This window comes from Sceloporus occidentalis, unplaced genomic scaffold (assembly GCF_023333645.1).
Source record: "Sceloporus occidentalis isolate IW3139 unplaced genomic scaffold, rSceOcc1.0.p SCAF_6, whole genome shotgun sequence".
In the NCBI taxonomy this organism is placed as follows: Eukaryota; Metazoa; Chordata; class Lepidosauria; order Squamata; family Phrynosomatidae; genus Sceloporus; species Sceloporus occidentalis.
The window spans coordinates 139104347-139124561 of record NW_028316986.1 but is presented as its reverse complement, the minus strand read 5'-3'; the positions used below and the strand labels follow the sequence as shown (position 1 = coordinate 139124561).

General features: G+C 39.1%; 1 protein-coding gene across 3 annotated transcripts in view; it reads left to right on the top strand.

The window, feature by feature from the left end:
* Nucleotides 1–20215, top strand: part of CSMD1 (CUB and Sushi multiple domains 1) — a 1238710-nt gene that overhangs the window by 1187841 nt on the left and 30654 nt on the right. For all 3 annotated transcript variants that reach the window (XM_089531085.1, XM_089531084.1, XM_089531086.1), the window contains exons 61-64: nucleotides 217–390; nucleotides 14777–14850; nucleotides 16942–17053; nucleotides 18552–18731. In XM_089531085.1, the coding sequence (XP_089387211.1) occupies nucleotides 217–390; nucleotides 14777–14850; nucleotides 16942–17053; nucleotides 18552–18731 (540 nt within the window). The remainder of the gene's footprint in view (nucleotides 1–216; nucleotides 391–14776; nucleotides 14851–16941; nucleotides 17054–18551; nucleotides 18732–20215) is intronic.

The following is a 20215-nucleotide window of genomic DNA, read 5'->3' as shown; positions in this document are numbered from 1 at the left end:
TGCAACTGAGCACAAATGGAGATAGCAGTAACATAGCATTCTTTAATCTCTGAAACCCTGTTCTTTAAACATGACCTGTTTGACACAAATACAAAAAGCAGGGTGGTGTCTGTTAGCTTACAATGATAAAACAACTGTCTCATTGTTCATTGCACTGCTACTATATCTTTTTTAAAAAAGTATCTTATTAAATACTCCTCCTTTTTTCTATAACAGCTGTCTTTTGTGGAGAGCCTGGTATCCCAGCTGAAGGACGACTCAATGGGAAAAGTTTCACGTATAGATCTGAAGTATCATTTCAATGCAGACCACCTTTGATACTGATAGGATCTTCAAGGAGAATATGTCAGGCAGATGGTAGCTGGAGTGGAATTCAGCCAGCATGTATTGGTAATTCAGATGATTATTTGTACTTCAGTTAACCTCACACACATGAAATGCCATTTTACTCACATAGCTAAAGGTAAAAACCATGTACTGCAAAAAAAAACAACAACAACAACCTGTAATCTAAGATTGTACAAATGCTATTTTGTTATGAAATGTATTTGAAAGATGCAACTGAAGCAAGCTAATCACAGCAGGGAGAAACCAAAATGAATAGATAGTATCTGGAAGAATGTTGTAATTGGATATTTAGAATCAATAAAATTATGAAGTCAAGAACAGAAATGTTGGAAGATGGCTTTAATAGGAAAGAGATACAGTAAAGAAGCATAGTTATCAATACAAGTATTTAGCATATATCTACATTACACAATTATAGTCAATTGATACCATATTAATAACACTAGATTCCATCCTATGAAATTTTCAGTTATGTAGTTTAGTGCAAGTTTGTATACAGTACTAGAGATTTAAAGGGAGTGAACTAATGCCTCGATAGCAGATATTTCTAAGTACCTGAAGCTGTGACAGTTAAAGTTCTACCAGATTTATATACCTGTATAATGTAGATATAATCTCAATATACTGTGGGCTTCAGGAGTGCTGATTTCAATAAACTCAGGGAATTACTGGATGAGCTGTCATGGTCAAAAATGCTCAGTGGAAAGGGAATTCAAAGATATAGCCGTGTTAGTCTGTAGAATCAGTATACAGAAAGATTTTGTGGCACTTTTGAGACTAACTGAAAGCAAGAAAAATTGGCAGCATGAGCTTTCATAGATTTCAGTCTATTTCCTCAGATGCATTTAGTGGAGTGGAAGCATATGCCATTTGTATGTGAGGATGTCAATACAAATTACAAATTCATTGTGTATGGAAATGAAGTTGCAGGTTCAATTTTAACAATGGCCGTTAGTGCACAAAGACATAGGAAACTGGTCTTTGTGCATGGAGAGGAAGGAGTTGATGATGGGATGGGATATTGAAGGCGTAATTGTAAAGAATTCCAAAAGGATAAAAACTTGGTCATGTCTAAAGAAACCAGGGTGAATATACAAAGAACCTTCAAATGATTTGAGGACTAAAAAAGACATGTGTAAGAAATGGAAGAAGGGGGCCACATCAGCCTCCTCTTCCTCCCATCACCAAAGAGGAATGCAAACAAATAGCCAATACATGAAAGGAAAGTCAGAAAACTTAAAACGCAGAATTAGTTCAGCCTTGCTAGAGAGGTTCAAAATAATACAAAGGTCCCCACTATGTATCCTTTATTATGTAGCTATGTTTAGCTATGGAGATTATCGTGTGGAAGTTTACAGTTGCTAAAACATAACTAAGGCCTGTTCCGCATGGGCAAAAAGTACGTGCTTGGCACATACTAGGATTACGAAAGGGTGTCCCTTCCGGATGCCCTAACCCTAGTACGTGCCGAGCACGTACAAAATGACAGCGCCCTTTCTACATGGGTGCCGCCATTTTGATGTAGCGGGCGCTTAGCGTCTGCACGTCATGGCACGGAAATGACGCCACAAGTGCACCATTGGCGCCTTGCAGTGTCATTACCGCAGCGCAAAAAGAAGCCGCTTTTTTCGGCTTCTTTTTCCGCCGCCGGGAATCTTCCCCGTTTGGAGGCTGAGGCTTCCTGGCTGTGGAAATGGAGGCGGCAGCAGACCGACCGCCCTTTTTGGGCGGTCTGTAAAGCGCCTAAGTCATTGGAAAACTGCAACAGTGTGATTGCCATTCACATTTGTTTCCCATGATTAAATCATCATGAAGGCGTCCCACTCCTCCCCTGTCATGAAAGCATTCACACAGCAGCCATTTCTCCAATAATGGGAATGTGTGGCCACACCACCATTGGGGTCAATGGGACTTCACTAGCCCTCATGCAGGGATGCCTTCCTGCCTTCTTTCCTCCTTCACCTGCAGTGGGCAGGCAGCAGACAGCAGGGGGCCACCACAACCACCTCTGCTTCTTCCTCCTCTGCCTCTTCCTCCCGCCTCTGTGGATGATTAAATCCTTGGATGGCAAGTCCACGGATACTGAGGATGGACTGTACTAAAGGAATTTATAGATGTAATCCCAGAGCCACTGTCAATGATCTTTGAGAATTCTTGGTGAATAGACTCTGAGAAGATTGGAAGAAGGCATCATGAAAAAGAGCTAATGAGGATCTGAGCAACTACAAATCAGTGAGCTTGATGTTGATACCATTCAAGGTTACAGAACAGATAAAACAGTCACTATGGCGGGGTACAGACCGCCGCTTTGCGGCGGTCTGCCGCCGCCGCCAGTAGGTCCGCGGGGGAGCCGGAGCCTTCAGACGGCCCGACTCCCGCGCGGACCGAAAAAGAAGCTCCAAAATGGAGCTTCTTTTACCGTCGCGTTTGCGACGTAGCGAGGCGCCAGGGGCGCGCTCGCTACGTCACAAGCGGCGCGACGCGTACGGACGCTCAGCATCCGATACGTAAAGATGGCGGTGCCCATGTGGAAGGGGCGCCGCCATCTTGTACGTATAGGATACGTACTAGGGTTAGGGGGTGCAGAAGCACCGCCCCTTCCTAACCCTAGTACGTATTCTATACGTACTAAATGGCGGTATGTATCCCGCCACTGTCTACATTTAGAAAGTAATGCTGTGATTGCATCAGATGAAGAGGGCTATAGTTCCCAAAAGGGTATGCTATGATAAACTGGTTAATTTTTAAGGTTCTGTGAGCCTCCTTTTTTGTGTTTGTTGACATTCTGAGCAAGGATTTAAAAATTATTTTGAAACTTGGATGCTTGGTTTAATTCTGAAGCTAGAAAGGTTGTGAGCACCCTAGCTTCATCAGGAGTCTAGGTTTCAAAGAATGTGTGTCATGCACTTTGCTCTGGTTATGAAATATTATCTCACTAGGACAGACAGTATGTTATTTCATGGATAGAGACCCCAAGGTGGATTGGGGGGGGGGGGTTGTCTTCAATTTAACCATTACATGAGATCCATGGAGCTCAACGATCCCTCTTGCCCTAAGAGCTTCAGAGAGAGAGAGAAAATAAATTTTGAGGGAGAGGGAAAGATTTGAAAGAAAAAAGAGATCAGGAAGACCACAGTTAGAAATTACAGTGGAAGAGAGAACTACAGCTTGATAACTACACACAGCATTCATTCAGCAGCAACAATAAAGCCTATACATTTGGCTCTCAGTATCTGACAAGCTGGCCCTTTGATTTTTCACGGAGAGCAAGCCTACATTGTCCCCACTGATGGAGCGTGCATGTGGCCTCTTCATCATTAGGGATAGTAAGAAGGGAGGGGAACTAAATGGGTAAGCAAATCAATTTAGAGAGAGATCTTTGAGTTTCTAATGAGACTTCAGGTGAAATCCCATTGTCCCTAATGGTGGTGCGGCTGTATGCACTAGCTGCCACTGGGGACAACGGAACTTGAGCATCTGCGGATTTTGGTATCCACATGGGGGGCCAGAATGGATCCTTGCATATACCAAGGGCCTGCTGTAATCACACTGAAACAATTATGGATACTTAGCATGATAGCATGATAGAAAAAACTTGCAACTCATTTTGACTATTTTATTAAAATAAACTAGTAGTCACTTTACACAGTTATCCACTGCCTTTAAGAAGGACCATCACTTCATGTGAACAATACGTCACCTAGACACATTCATATTGATTTATTCTATGTCATATATAAGGAATCAAGTATCTTACACAATATCTGTTGAGGAAGGTACACATCTCTAAACAAGCGTTTGTTATATATCTGCAACCAATATTGCATTATATTATAGTATCTAATTGCCTAGCATTATGAGATATGGTATTCAACCAGGAATAACCTTGTGTTGGAACAGCAATAATAGAGTCATTAGAAGTAGCCAGGAGGCTGCTTGCTTCCTCTCTTCCTGAGATCAGCTTTGATACTTCAGATGGTTCTTCCTTATCTGTTCACCAGCCTATGATTAGCAAATTTCACTGTTTTTTTTGTACAAGATCACAACTTACTCAGTCAAAGAAGGGTTTTACTAGTTCCTTTTTTATTTCTTTATTTTGCTCCTGCTCTTTTTAATCTTCTGCCAATTAGAGATGAATCTTTAGTAGAGTGTCCTGTTCTGGGGCTATCCCATCACATATGACTCAGGTGATTATGAAGCCAAACTATACCTGATTAACTGGCCATTAAAAAAATCTATTCCAGTTTTTACTGGGTTATTTCTTATTTTTTGATATGTTATATTGTTACTGTTAAAAATTACTTGTCTAAACACTCTGAACCAGATCTAATATAGGCCTGATACAGAGGGCACAGAAGCACCGTCCTTGGGCCAAAACTAGGGCTGGGGAGCGTGCAGCAACTGCACGCTCCCCAGCCCTAGTTCATATGGATGGCTCCATTTTGGAAGTGCACCATCTATATACAGCGCGGGATGATGGCATCATGCACACTCCACCTCCACATGGACCGGCGCATGCATGATGTCACCGCAACACTGCAGGGCGCTTGGGGCACCCTTTCAGCATTGCGGGAAGGACCTCCGAAACAGAGCTTCTTTTGTGCGCACACATCACTGGCATGGCTTCTACATGGCCGCATTTGTCGGGGTATCCGGGGCATAAAGCCCCATGGACACCTCTTTCCAGGCCACGGAGAAGCTGCCCTGCCCCCAACCTGGAAAGGGGCAGCTGCGGACCGCCCCTTTTCTGCATTCTGTACTGGGCCTGGGCCATACAATTGCTTGGTAACATTTTTATCCTACAACTGCACCCCATTCATTAGCTCAGTATACATATACATTTTCTTTAACCTTTTTTCCTATTAATACAGCACTCTGGGGGCTGAAATTGGCCAAATGAGCATATAAAATATAGTATCTAGCCTATAATAACATTCCAGCCCAGCAGAACACCCTTCCTCTTAAGAGAGAGGGTTTTTTCCCCATTTTTCTGGTTGCTGTCTTCAGTTATTTCCCCTTAAATAATCTTATCTGTATGTTTTTTTAAAGAAAAAAACATTCATTAGCATTTTATTCAGTTTTTCAGTTTTCATTGTCATTTTTGGTGGATAATTTATATACATACTGTATACATATGGCCTACTTAATTTGTAATGTCTTGGGTAGAATTAGTAACTTTTCCAGGGCATAATCCTATGCAAATCCTGCTAAACATACTATAATTTATTGCAGTGTAGATAAGCAGCATTAGCAGCATACTGAGATATTGCTTGGTTGTCTTTTTTTTAAAAAAGTAATCTTTAAAGTAATCTATTAGTTAAGTTACAAATATTTCTTATTTCTAATGTTTGCTAATCTGCAACCATGGACAGAACAGCAATGCAAAGGGTTATACAGTCATCCCTCCATATTTGCGGCTTTGATATTTGCGGATTTGATTATTCACGGATTTCATTAATATGTTCTCTCTAGGACTGTCTAGGTCCTCCAGTGCAACTCTGTGGTCAACTTTAACTAAAAGTTGAACTGAAAGACCATTTGTAGCTACTCCAGTGCCATTCTATGGTCAGTGTATGTTGGACATTGACCACAGAATTGCACTGGAGGACCTAGAGATTCCTAGAGAGGTGTCCTCTCAGGTAAAAACAGTGATTTTGTTATTTGCAGTTTTTCCATATTCATGGGGGTCTTGTTCCCCTGACCCTAGCAAATATTAAGGGACAACTGTATTATTTTGCCATATATTCATCCAGGAAAAGGGGTGGCATCTAATGATCAAAAAGAAATTCTTAATTGAACACACACACATTCTACTCCCCCAAAACTGACAGAATTCGAGTTACCAACAATGGACAGATTTACAGTTGCATACACATGCTGAATGTTACATCATTGAATATCCTTATTCCACACCCTCACCTACACATTATTTGTGAAAATAACCAGAAAGGGTATCCAAATCATAATCTGCCTCAAGGAATTTCATTTAAGTAGAAAAGTAGGGTAAAATTTGGTCATAATTAATAATTCATAACTGTGTATTTCAACCAAGCACACTGAATAAATATCCCAGGATTCTGACAAGGACCTGACAAAGCCAGAATTACTGTTGCTATTTAGCAAGAGTGAAGCAGCAAAAAGGCATGGGTGAACTCATAGACTTTAGATAAAATGACAAAATCATGGTTTACTTTTTTGGGAGAAAAAATGTAGTATTAGTATTAGTATAAAATTTATTCGGTCATTGACCAACAAAATCACAGCATATAAATATGGAAAGTCACAATAGAAATTCATAGATTTCTATACACGATTATGAACATTAACATCATACACAATTATACAAGCATTAAAATCATAAATAAAAGCAAGGGGTCTTACCATTTCAAAAAATAGTTAAGGCAAATCTGGTGCCAACCGCCAACTCTCCTAGGGTTCTCCTAAAATCATACGGTCTATACAAAATTGGCTTTGTAAGTTCCCAGTTCCCTTGCGTTAAAACTTTATGTCTATAGTATGCACAGATTTTGAGGCATAAGCAAAGTAAGGCAGCAACTTAAATGGTAAACAGCGGATATCATATTCTAAAATATTATGATCCCAATTTTTGTCGACTAACATTGAACTCAGACATGTCCTAGGTCGAACTTCGTTACTTCCTAGGTTCTTCCCTAAATGTCTTAACCTAACAGATTTACAGACTTGCCTATGTTAGTTCCCATTTACCATTTGGGGTCGGAGTTTGCATACAATGTAACAGAACTTAGCTACCCTAAATACCACCTCGGGTACCTGGCTATTTAGTAAGTTGCTGATGTAAAAAGCGTCGGAGTGACCAGGGTATTTTCCCAGCAAGGGGGCAATCAACTGGAGATGGATATCTTTGTAAAATTGACAATATAAAAAAAGTGCTCAATAGTTTCAATTACACCCGTGTCACATGGGCAAAGACGGGATTTATAAGGCATTCTTTTAAACCTGCCTTCCAATACTGCTGTAGGTAAGGCATTGAACCGGGCCAGGGAAAAAGCTCTCCTGAATTTAGGCAAAGTAATTTGGAACAGATATGCGGCAGGTGAAGTGACCCGGATTTGTTTATCAGCTACAATATAGTTGGGGAAAGCAGCAGTTTCCAACTGGCCTTCAGTATCTAGCAATCTTTGTTTAATAGTCAATTTTGCAAGATCTAAATTTAGGTTCAGGATGGTGTCCCTGGAAAAACCCAGTGTGCTCAGTTTCTTATTTATTGCTGTTTCCCAAGAAAATTTATAGGTATCTGCCAAAACAAATTTGATCAACCCTCCAGGGTTTTTATTCAATTTGAGCCAGTATGTGAAAGTGTTAATCCACATACTTGTCTCCAGCTTGCTAACTCCTGCTTCCCTTCTAACAACTGCATTTGGTACACTGCTGGTTACTTGAAATATTTTCCTTAGGAACTTTGATTGAATTTGTTCTAGTAAAATAGGGTCTTTCTAGGGTCTTATTTGCACTCCGAAGAGTAATTGTGGTTTTACTTTAGCCAGGAAGAGTTTGATTGCAGCTGGGATATACTGGGCTCCCTTAGTAAAGAAGTACCTTTGGATAGCGTTTGTCGATCTTTGGGCATTCCGGGTAACATAATCCAGGTGGGCTTTTCTGCTCCCTGTAGATTGAAACACAATTCCTAAATATTTAAAGATTTTGACCTGTTCAATAGATTGCTTTCCTAGCCTCCATTTTCTCATTTTTGGGCATTTAGCAAAAGAAAGAATTTTAGTTTTGGTGTAATTTATAGTTAAGTTTTCTTCCGCACAATAGATAGCTAGATACTTTAAGGCTCTTTTAAGGCCAATTGGAGTCAAGGATAAAATCGCTGCGTCATCTGCATATAATAGTACATTAATATGTCTGTTTGCTATTTTGGGAGGGTGATAAGAGAGGTTGCTCAAAAATGGGATTAGAGAGTTTATATAGTAGTTGAATAATGTTGGTGCTAAAACACACCCCTGTCTAACTCCATTCTTGACTTGTACTTCTTTAGATACATGTCCTTAAAACTACATCTAACCCTCAAGCGGTTGTTTTCATGCAGTTTGACAAGCAGTAAGAGAAGGCGTTTATCAATCGTGCTATTCATTAGTTTGTCCCACAGTTTGGCTCTGGAGACAGTGTCAAAAGCCAGTTTGAAATCTATGAATGCTACATACAATGATTGTCCTTTGTTGGAATATTTTTCTACTAAATGCTGTAACACCAATGCATGATCGAGTATTGACCTTTCAGCCCTGAACCCTGCCTGCTCATCTTTCAGAATCTCCTCTGTCTCCAGCCAATCCATTAATTTGTCTAGCAGGTGTTTTGCATACATTTTGCTAATCTGGCTGAGAAGACTAATAGGTCTAAAATTTGTTGGATCATTTCTTTTTCCTTTTTTGTAAATTGGAACTATGGTCGTGAGACCCCAGTCAGATGGTATCCTCCCTGATCGATCAATGGCAGTAAATAGTGTGGACAGCACAGGTACCCACCAATTCAAATTATTTTTAAGTATCTCACAAGTAATAAGGTCTACACCTGGGGCCTTTGCTGGTTTAAGTTGATTTATCAAACTCTTAATTTCTGAATGTGAGACTGGAGGCCAAAAAGGCAAAGAGGTAGCTTCCAACATTTGTCCTATATATGATTCCTCAGTATTTTCATATAGCCTAGCAAAATGATTTTCCCATACGCTAGCTGGTATCTGGAACATGGAATTTTGTACATTTTTGGGGAAGGATGGAGCGACCTCTTTCCAGAAAAGAGTGGGATTCTTTGTGCTGGCAGCTGTTATTAGTCTTTCCCAGGAGGCTTGCAAGGCATTCCTTTTTTTCACCCTAAGTAGTTGTTTGTAATACTTCTTTTGCTTCAAAAGATCTGGCATAGAACATTGTAAAGGGTTCAATTTATATTGTTTAAAATGATCTTTCAGTGTTATCCATGCCTCCCTGCAATCTGCATCAAACCAGCTTTCCTGATCTTTTATTTTATATCTGCTGGTACTATTTTTAGGAGCAGATAGAAATAGTCGAATTGAGCTTATTAGGTTATTAAAGCCTGTCAATATGTTAGAATCTGATCTGCCTTCTACAATATCATTGTGGAGGCTTCCCACTGCCTCACTACCAAGAAATTTTGTAAGGGCCTCGGCTAAATGTGGAGACCATTTGGCCCGTGTGGTACAGATTTCATCGGGCAGGGTCGAATTTTGGCATACTGGCAGGAACAAGCTGTTAAAAGGCTTTAAACTTAGCTGCACCGGAAAGTGGTCGCTTTCAGGGCGAACAACGACAGAGAATTTATGTACAAATGGGGCTAGTTCTTGTGAAATCCCTATGTAGTCCAGTACTGAGGGTCTATTACCCATCCAATGAGTGTATTCTGCTGGGTAATCGTCATTTGTAGAGCCATTCAGGATGACCAGGTTTAACTCCTCAAAGGTTTTTGCCAAGCACAGGCCTCTAAAATCACAGGCTGTATCCTTGGACTGGCGTCGTAACAAGGGATGGATAGTTAAGGGTGGTAATAGTTGACAATTAAATTTAGAAAATAAAGTAGTATCATTTGCACCAATTCTTGCATTAAGGTCTCCTGCCAGGATTAGGTAGGTTGCCTGTGAGGTGGTAATGATATTTTTGACAAAACCTTTCAGATTGTCCCAGACCCCTTTTATCTTAGCATGCCCTTGCAGAGGTGGTATATAGACATTGATCAGGCATATAAGACAGTTCTTGAGTTGCAACAAAATTGCTAGGGCAAATTGGTCCAAAGTAGCTATTTTAGATATCTGTAGTTGTAGTGAGGTGGATATTAAGACACCTAGTCCTCCACAAAGCCTATCGTGGCCTTTACCTGGCACTGCATCCAAAACAATTGATTTATAGCCCTCAACGTACAGTTCATCAGCTAACCAAGTTTCTTGAAGCAGAATGATGTCATGTCTAATGATGAAAGACATGAAAGAGGGATCTCTACTTCTAGTTTTCCATCCGGCAATATTCCAAGAGATTAGGGTTAATGGGGTGGAGGCCGATGATGTTATCTGTTTTGGGAGAAAAAATGTATTTTCAAGCCGTGGATGATTGAATTCATGGATGTAGAATCCGTGGATATGGAGGGCACACTGTTAATGAAGTACTTATCTTCTGATACCTTCCCATTTTATGGCGATATACCCTTCATTTTAGACATGCAGGGACTTTGATCAGTGAACTCACAAATTATTTTAACACAATATAATATTCTTTCCAAAATAGCATAATTCCACTTCATAATTCCACTTCAAACAATACTCAGTTTTCACTTTGCTTGTTCTTTTCCCCATTTCTCACCAAAACAGTCCTCCTTCATCTCAGTAATTTCCTAGGTTGGGTTTCTCACCTTTGTATATCGTCTCTTGTCTGTCTACCCAGTAAGGGTAAAAGTCAGCCAGCTTTTACAAGAAGACAAAGCAGTTCCACTATCTCCTCCAATTCAAGAATAATGCAGCATTAATGACAAGTAACTAAGTCCTGTCCAGTTAGGTGACCTTGTCTCTATGTGTAGAATTTGATTTTTATGTTGGCAGAGCTAAATGGATTCAGTGCTCTCAGGTTAAAGGAAATCCTGGCAGTGAAACAGCATTCATTTAAAGTAATAATTCAGCTCTGTGTTGGTCTCCCCCCTTCCTTCCCCCCAAAAATACCCTCACACAGTTTTTTTAAAAAAAACTTCTTTTTTCCTCACTCACATATCTTTCTGTTTGTAGATCAACAATCCTTAAAACCTTTAGGAGATATGTTAATCTATTCTAGATCTCTTTATAGGAGTAGACCACTCTGAACACTCCTGAACTTTTCTGATTTCAAGAGCTGAGCAGGATTGGGCCTGGTTGGTACTTGGATGTAGGAACATCTGTTGTCTCCAGGTTGGATTTAGAAAGAATCCTGCCAGAAACCATGCAGACCAGCTGCCACTCAAAGTAGACAGCTCTGGGCTAGGTGAATGATTGATCAGACTGAGTACAAAGCAGTCTCCTACACTGCTATGTTCCTAACGTCAGTGGTACATCACTGAGACTGAAGGTCAAAAAAGGAGATGGAATGGAGGGCGAAGAGGGAAATGGTATTGACACTATGTAGTTTATGCTGTCCAGACATACAAAGATGAATGTATACTGAGTATTAAAACTCACAGCAGTGCCAATGAAATCATGTCTCAGGTGAAACCTTTGACAGTCACTATATAGCAATTGGAAGAAGATGCAAAATTCCTGCCCAGGCATTTAAGGAATATAAGACTATAGTCTGGATCCTATTGGTAATCCCATCTTGAATAGATCTGTTGAATCAATAGGTCTGCTCAAGTTGAGACTGCCAGTAAAATTAAAGGAATGAACACCCAGTGGCATCATGAGGTGTGTAGGGGAAGGTGCAGCTCTCACTGGATGACACCTCAGAAGAGGATTATACCCGGTCAGGCTCTCCTTCTACAGGGTGAGGAGTGATTGCTCCCTTGCAGGCTTTGCTTCAGCACTCAGCAAAAAGAATCTATACATGGTCAATGATAGTGACATCTAGTGTAGGCTACTGATGTCTGTAGAGATGGCAATGCAGCCGTGCATAGAGCTAAATGAGATGCCCCCTAACTTTTTCTCCATGACAACCTCTCAGTGCCTAAAGAAATGGATGAAAAATATCCAAGCTTCCCATTTATTTTAATTAATTAGTTTTATATTCCACCTTTCTTGCAATGAGTTGGTGACGCCTTACATGGCTCTCCTTCCTTCACAATAGGCTTCCGACAATCATTGAGATCATGTAGGCTGGGAGTAGGAGACTGGTCCCAAAGTCATGGCTAAAAGACATTTCCATATTTCATGGAGACAATATCCAATTCAAACCAAATATGGAGAAATGTGGGTGCAGAGTCAATGACAGGAATGTTAGAACAAATCTGGTCAGACATCAGAACTACACAGACTGCCTGTCATGCTTAAGCTTCTCATGAACATTTTCTAGGATGTAAGGGAGGCAAGAAGCAAATACAGCAGGGATGCTGTGCATAGAGGGCAAAGAAAGGGGAAGGCTGAAGGAAAGGGAATTCATGGATCTCTGGGCAGGAGATTACTATGATGGTTTATTGAATGCATATTATGCCAACATTGTACAGACTGCACAGACTATCAGTTAGCTAACAAACCATGCTCGGGTTGTGTGTATGTGTTGTGTGCCATCAAGTCATTTCCGACTTATGGCGACTCTAAGGTGACTATCATGGGATTTTCTTGGCAAGATTTGTTCAGAGGAGGTTTGCCATTGCCTTCCCCTGAGCCTGAGAGTTTGTGATTTGCCCAAGGCCATACTTTATATACGGCCAGGGAATCGAACCCTGGTCTCCAGAGTTGGAGACAACACTCAAATCACTACACCACACTGGCTCTCATGCTCAGGTTTTATAGTACTTTAAAAGTCTAAACCAGGGGAATCTTTGGCTAGTTGATTGTTGTTCAACATTGACCTCAAAATGAACATATCATAGCAGCATACTTTGCAATGCCCTCTCTCATATTGTTTGGGAGGCAGCATCTGTCTGAAGAAATCCTTGTCTGCTCAGTCCCTTCCTATGTTCTTGTTTCTGGGTTTTATACCTTTTTGTTACTGTGTGCTGTTTTATCCTTTTTCACTCTACTGCTGTTCTCTGGTTGAACAATACTTTAATATATGTAGCCTAGAAAAATGTATTAAATAAATAAATAAATGAAATCTGCTTTTGCAGGGTATCACCAAATCACAAAACTTTGTGAACATATTTCATCATTTATCTTTTGTTTCCTATGGCCTTGTTTCTGGGTTTTGTTTCCTATGGTCTTGTTTCTGGGTTTTATACCTTTTAAGTGTTTCATCCTGTTTTGTCCTTTTAACTCTACAGCTATTCTGTTGTTGACCACCACTTAAAACATTATTTTAAGATATGTAGCTTAGAAATTGTATCAAGTAGCTAAATTATAAATAAATAAAATTCAACCTGCTTTTGGATGACAGCACCAAATCGCAAAACTTTGTGAACATATTTCATCATTTATCTTCCAAGGCAATAAACTGTTGAGGTAGTAAATCTGTACTTTTTATTTCATATTGCTGAGCTAAGGGGTTTCATAATAACAATAATCCTTTGTAAATGGGCACTTCCCCAATGGTAGAATTGTCTGGTCTTTTCCTGCTATCATTACTGAGCTGCTGTTGTTGCAATTTTGTTTCTTGTTATCTATTAAAGCTCGGGAAGGGGGGGATCCTATTGGTGTGATATTCTTTTATTTTCTCATTAGCAGATTTATGGTCAAAATGCTGGTAACATTAAAAGCTCCCAGATTGTTCAAATACATTTGGGGGGGGGGGGGGGGGAAGCCATGTGTTAGGCTTCCAGCTCTCTGTGTTCTCTGAAGCCTTTTAAGATTTGCTTTGCAAATATATATTCTGATGCAGGTATGATTAAAGTGATAGAGTAGCACAGAAAACTGAATCAGGTCAGAAATATGAAATACCAAATGTCCTGCCTGGATTATAACAGAACACATACTATACAGTGGATATTTGGCAAATTACTAAAATATGGTCATTATGATGGATGGGGTGTGGAGGATTTTTTTAGTCCAAGCATCCTTTGTGTTCTTTTGTGCACAGAAACATTTCATTTTCTCTCTCATGCACAGCAAAAATTGGCCACACTGTGTGAGGAATAGAGAGGCCACTTAGGCCAGAATCCAGTTGAGGCATTATGCCATTGTAATATCTATGATGAAAGTTGTACTTTTTAGTACAGAGTTGGTCCCCTTAGGGTACATACACATTTTTACAAACATATAGTCTTTAAAATGTGTAGAAAGGGTATACATATTTTCCAAGGGAAACATGTGCTCAGCAACTAGGAATGGGGGAAAAGATGTTCAAACATATTTGCAAATGTATTTATTTATTCATGTTGATAATGTGTTTTTCAAAAGTTGGGGAACCTTGATGAGTACAATCCTAGACTGACAAGACTCTGCAGTTTGAGAATAAGTCTGTGTGAAATTTGCACTTTTGCCTGGGAAAATCCAATTTTGATGCAGAAAACATTTCAGAAATTTTCTCTGTGTTAGTTTCTGTGTAGAAAAGGCTGTATTCTGTGACACACACACACCCATGTGTGAATTGTTTTCAGAATAAGTCCTGGACTGTGAATATTCTCATCAGTCCAGAATTCTTTTTTTAGAAAACTAATATTATCATTACTTTTGCTTTTATTAAATATACTTTTATTTACTATAAATAATCCTAGTGAATTATGCATGTCCATGTCTTCACACATTTTGCAAACTATATTACAGTATGAATCTCTTCTTGCTTAACAGCCTCCTAATCCATTCCCTTTCTGCTGCTTTCAATTGTAGATCCTGCTCATAATAGTTGTCCAGACCCTGGTACTCCACATTATGGAATACAAAACAGTTCAAGAGGATATGAGGTAATAACAATTTTGCAATATAAGAATCTGTTTAGTGTTATATTGAGGTTTGTGTGTATGTGTGTGTATTTAGTTTAGAAGCATTGATTTGGATTGCTGGCTTTTGTACTGCCTAAGGAAGTTAAAATCTCCCAGGCTGCATCCACAGTGCAGAATTAATGTAGTTTTGAAACCATTTTAACTGACATAGCTCAATGCTATGGAATTCTGGGATTTGTAGTTCTGTGACAGATTTAGCCTTCTTTGTTAGAGAATTCTGGTGCCACAACAAACTACTATTCAGTGGTACAATTTCTAGGATTCCATAGCATTGGCCATGGCAGTTAAAGGGCATCAAACTGGATTATTTCTGTAATGTGAATGCAGCCAATGTCTCAGTTTAATTTCTCCAAAACCACACCTTCATTTTCTTCCCATCCCTTTCTATGTTGTACTTGGAGACTTTGTATTATTGTTATTTTTTGTTTTCTGATGCTAAAATTCATGGATATTCTGTTATGCTAATGAGCACATTTATTTGTACAGTTTTCTTTATCTACATAGCTTTTCTACATGTTTTCATCACAATAAGTCTCAGGAATCACAAAAATGGAAGTTTGGCTGCATCCTCACTGTAGAAATAATCCAGTTTGACACCACTCTAATTGCCATGGGTTAATACTATAGAATCCTGGTAATTGTCGTTTTGTGAGACATTTAGGCTTCTCTGTCAGAGAGCTTTGGTGCCACAACAAACTACAGTTCCCAGAGTTCCATAGCATTGAGCCATGGCAGGTAAAATGGTTTCAGACTGCAATGCAGATGCAACCTTTGGGAAGGTTAAGTCCAATAACGTTTCTACCAAACTTGTTTGCCACTCCTCCCCAGCATTTTTGAATGTGTTCTTTCTGCTTTTGCAAGAGGGTGTCTTCCTTTAATTTCCTGATAGAGTTTAAGCAGCAGCTCTCACAATGATGAATATATGCAATATAAATATATATTTTCCAGTAAAGGAGAGATTGGAGACTCAGCCTGCATGATAGTCATAAGAATAATAGGAGCATGGTCTAGAATGCTTACTATTTAACTAACCCTTGGGACCTTTATGTGGGGTCCTGACGGATAGTTTGTCAAGCGATTGCATTTAACTGGTGAATTACATGAATTTCAAGCACAAATACTGAAGTCCAAATTATTATGCATATTGGTCAATGTACTGCTTGATTGTGTGCTCTCCATATAATCCCTCAATTATGCATAAAGCATTAACTTGAGAGTCTATCTTGAGAGCAATTGAAAGATTGTTACAGAAGTACATAAACACCACAGTCGAATTATCATTCAGATTTATGAATAAATCAAGTTAAAAGTCTGCCACAGTGAAGACTGGAAAAGGGTTTAAGGTAATTAAAAAGTCAGTAATTCAATCTGCCCATTCTAGAGGGTTGATTCCCTTTGAGGCTTCTATCTGTCTTTTACATCACTGTAATATCTAGTTAATTCTTCCATGTTAAAAATATAATCTTATCCATTTTTCAGCATGTAGAAATTTGTCAGCAAACTAACATTTTGCCAGGTTTTGCTGTATACATTCCTTACTGGTACAACTCAGTCTTCCAGCAATCTATATACTGATATATTAAATAGAACAGGTTTGCAGTGTTCATAGAGAATTACCATATATTCTTTCTGTATAGTGAGGGAAGAGTTTAGCCAGCAGGCTTCTTCTCAGAGAAAATCACTATTTGGGAATATTTTTCTAACTCCTTCAACTTATATGCAGAGAAATTGACAGTGATGGATACAAGGACAATCTCTCTCTCTCTCTCTTTCTCCTCTTCTCACTTTGTAATATGTGATGATTTGAAATGTCAGTCATATGTCAGCTATCACAGAGGGTTTGTTTTTTACTAAACATAGAAAGAAGGGAGAAGACAGTCATATATGTTAAATCCAGCACGATATACAAAGTGGTTTTATGAACTCTCCCTAGAGAAATATAAAATCAAAGAAAAGCTCTGAAGTGATATTTCAGTGTAACGGTGATGAAATGAAATTACTAGCTCACACTATTATTGCTTCTCCCTCAAACTTTACTTTTAACTCTTTTAGGTGGGGAGCAGAGTCTTTTTCAGATGTCGAAAGGGTTATCATATACAGGGTTCTACTACACGCACTTGCCTTGCAAATTTAAAATGGAGTGGCATACAGCCTGAATGCATTCGTAAGTACAAATAATATTCAGTTATACATCTTTTAAAAGTAAAACAAGATAATAAGTTATTATAGTTTCAGTAACTGACACAAGGTTACCAACCAGAATCAAGACTTGCTTATATGATCTAGGGCTCACCCATTACTTTTGCTGTGTGTGCTGTGTACATGAGGGATTTCCTGTTTGAAAACACAGTCATATCAAATACCTTCTAATACCTTCAGTCCTGTGGGATGAGAAGGAAATCTGAAATTATGCTTGATCGGGGCAAGAGTTCTTCTTAAAATACACTCAATTCCATCTCTTCCTGGATTTTGGAATTCTGACTTAGTACCCTGGATTTGTTTCTGGAATGGAACTAATTCACAACAAATTCTACCATGTCAGTGTCACTTGCCACAGCTTTCACTCCATTCATTCATTTCACTCCAATGTTTTCTACCTTTCTATGTTACTGACAGACAAGAATTTCAAAGATTTAAGTGCAAAAGCAAACAACAACAAACAGTTTTATGGCATCTGAAAGGGTTAACTTACTTTATTTGGTATAAGACTTTACAGACTCCATGGCTTCATAAACTGCATCTAATGAATCTGAGTAGAGTCCACAAAGCCTTCCTCCAAATAAAGCATGTTAATTTTTAGGATGCTATGAAAGTCATTGTTGTCAACACACAAGTGCTTATTAATCTAAAAGTGAATAAGAAACATTGGTCCAATCATATGCACATTGGCAGTAGAGCTTTTTCTTCTGCATTACCATTTCCCTGCCATTTTGATCCATACCAAGAGATTCAGCATTTATGTGACTGTGGTACGTGTCCCCCACGATGAGTGTCCTCCAACGTTTCCACTGTAGTCAAACCAGGAGTGTGGGGGAATTATCTCAGCCTTTCCATGAAGCAGCTGAGAATTAATGCCTATGGATGCCATCACCATTGAAAAACATCAGAGTGCTTACTCAATAAATTGTATAGATGTGAAATAAGAATGATCTTATGTGAGCAGGGCATAAAACAAAACAGAAGTATTAGTAAGATTGCAGTGGCTTGCATTAACAGTGTAGCATGACAAAAAATTCTGTGATGTCTTTATGTGATAGATGTTTATAATGAATTTATTTTGCAGAGAAAATATTTGGCAATTTACACGGTTATCTGCATCACTGAATTGGAAGTGATGCTTAGAATGAACAGCTCAGTAATCCACAATATTGATCACTGCCTAATTTGCAACATTGTATGTGTGTGTGTTTTCTAATCTTCAATGTGTAGCATGCAGGAAAGTTGTTCTAAATATCTGCCATTCCAGATTTTTCACAGTTCTGTTTCACAATAGTTCTTTGTTGATGCTGTGTCCAACAAAAAATAAATTAATTGTAGGGCAAGTGTCCAAAATGTTGACCACAGTTTTGTCTGTAGTAATAAAATGTTTGTCATTGATTAGAGATACGTTCAGTTTTTGACTTTTTAAAACAATTTTTCATGCTTCTTATAAATTATTTCAGCTCACGCTTGCAGACAGCCCGAGACTCCAGCAAATGTGGATGTAAAAGCAATAGATCTACCTACCTTAGGCTACACTTTGGTATATACATGTCAGCCAGGATTTTTTCTTGCTGGTGGGTCAGAACACCGGACATGTAAGCCTGATATGAAGTGGACAGGCAAATCACCTGTTTGTAAAAGTAAGTCACTGAAAATATGGATAGCTCCATTTGATTTAACTTGCTAATACGTTCACATCTGCACACTTTAAAAGTTTAAAGTGTTACATTTGTAAATCAAGCCTCCCATGTATGAAAGTAATATTGTATATGATCCCTTTCATAAGCACAGCAAACAAGTAAGAAACACAATAAAATCGTGCCCTGTTTTGAAAATTAAAAGGAATATATGTTTCTTCCTTGAATAGTTCTGGGCCATGTGGTAAGCTTTGGTAAGCAGTGTCAAGAGTTGTCAACAGTTGTCCCTTTATAATCCCTGGGGCCATCTTTTCTTAAACTTTGTCTTGCTTAGGCTTCTTCCCATTGGAAATTGTGTCAAAAAGAAAAGAAGCTCAAGAAAAAGAGGATCCAATTAGTTGAGATAAGAAAAAGAGCAAATGAGAAATGCAGCAGCGATGGAGTGTCAGATAAGCTTAAGAATACTAAACTCCAGGGTGGCCTCCCTTTTCCTGCCTCTGGCAAGGAGTAATACAGATGGCCCTTTCCCATCTGTGCAGACTTGGTTCTGGGGGGTCCACGGATGGGGAAAAAACATTCCCGTGTTATGCACAGGATGTAAACACACAGGGATTCTATTACACAGCTCCGTCCTTGGCCAGTATTCATTCAGTACATGACCCAGGCTTCTCCGGGACCTTTAAAGGAATGGGTGAATACTGCCCAGGGATGGAGTTGTGCAATAGAATCCGTCCTTGTGCGTTTACATCCCGCACTTAGCCTGGGAATAAAAGCTGGTGCGCTAATCTCCATAGTCAGTGAGTAGTGATGTGCATAAATCTACATCAGTGAGCCCACAGGCATGTGCTGCCATTGGCTAATAAGGGGCAGGGTAATCAGAGGTCCAATCTGTGGCTGGTTAGCCTGCCAATAGGTGGACCCACTGTACTTCCATTCTCCTGCTATGATGGGGAGAGTGGGATAACTATTAATAATTAGATATTTTAAAACTCTAATTTTATCTACAATATGTTTATTTACTTTTTAAAGGGGGGATGTTGTAATATTGATGTAATATTTTGTCTGAATGTTTTAATTGTTAGCCGCTTTGATTGTTTTATTACAGAAAAGCGGGGCATAAATAAAAGTTTTATTTATTATTTTATTTACAATGTCTCCAGAACACATCAATGACAAACTCAACAAGTGGTTATCTTTGCCTCATTTAGGAGCACAATAGCATATACACTCCCTGTTTGGGATGTGATTGGTGTGTCTCTTTGTGAGTATAGTATTCTCACTTTGCATAAAAGGAAGCACTTGCTTTAGCACAGGGCTGCTGGAACTCTGATAAACACATATTTTACTATGATGACAGGTCTGATTTCTAGCAGGCAAAAATCCTGATCATGAGATTCATGTCCACTAGTATCTCTACTAGTAGATATAATACTGAATTTAGGTTGTGCTTCCCTGACTCCTTTCTATTGTTACTTAAGAGGTCAAGG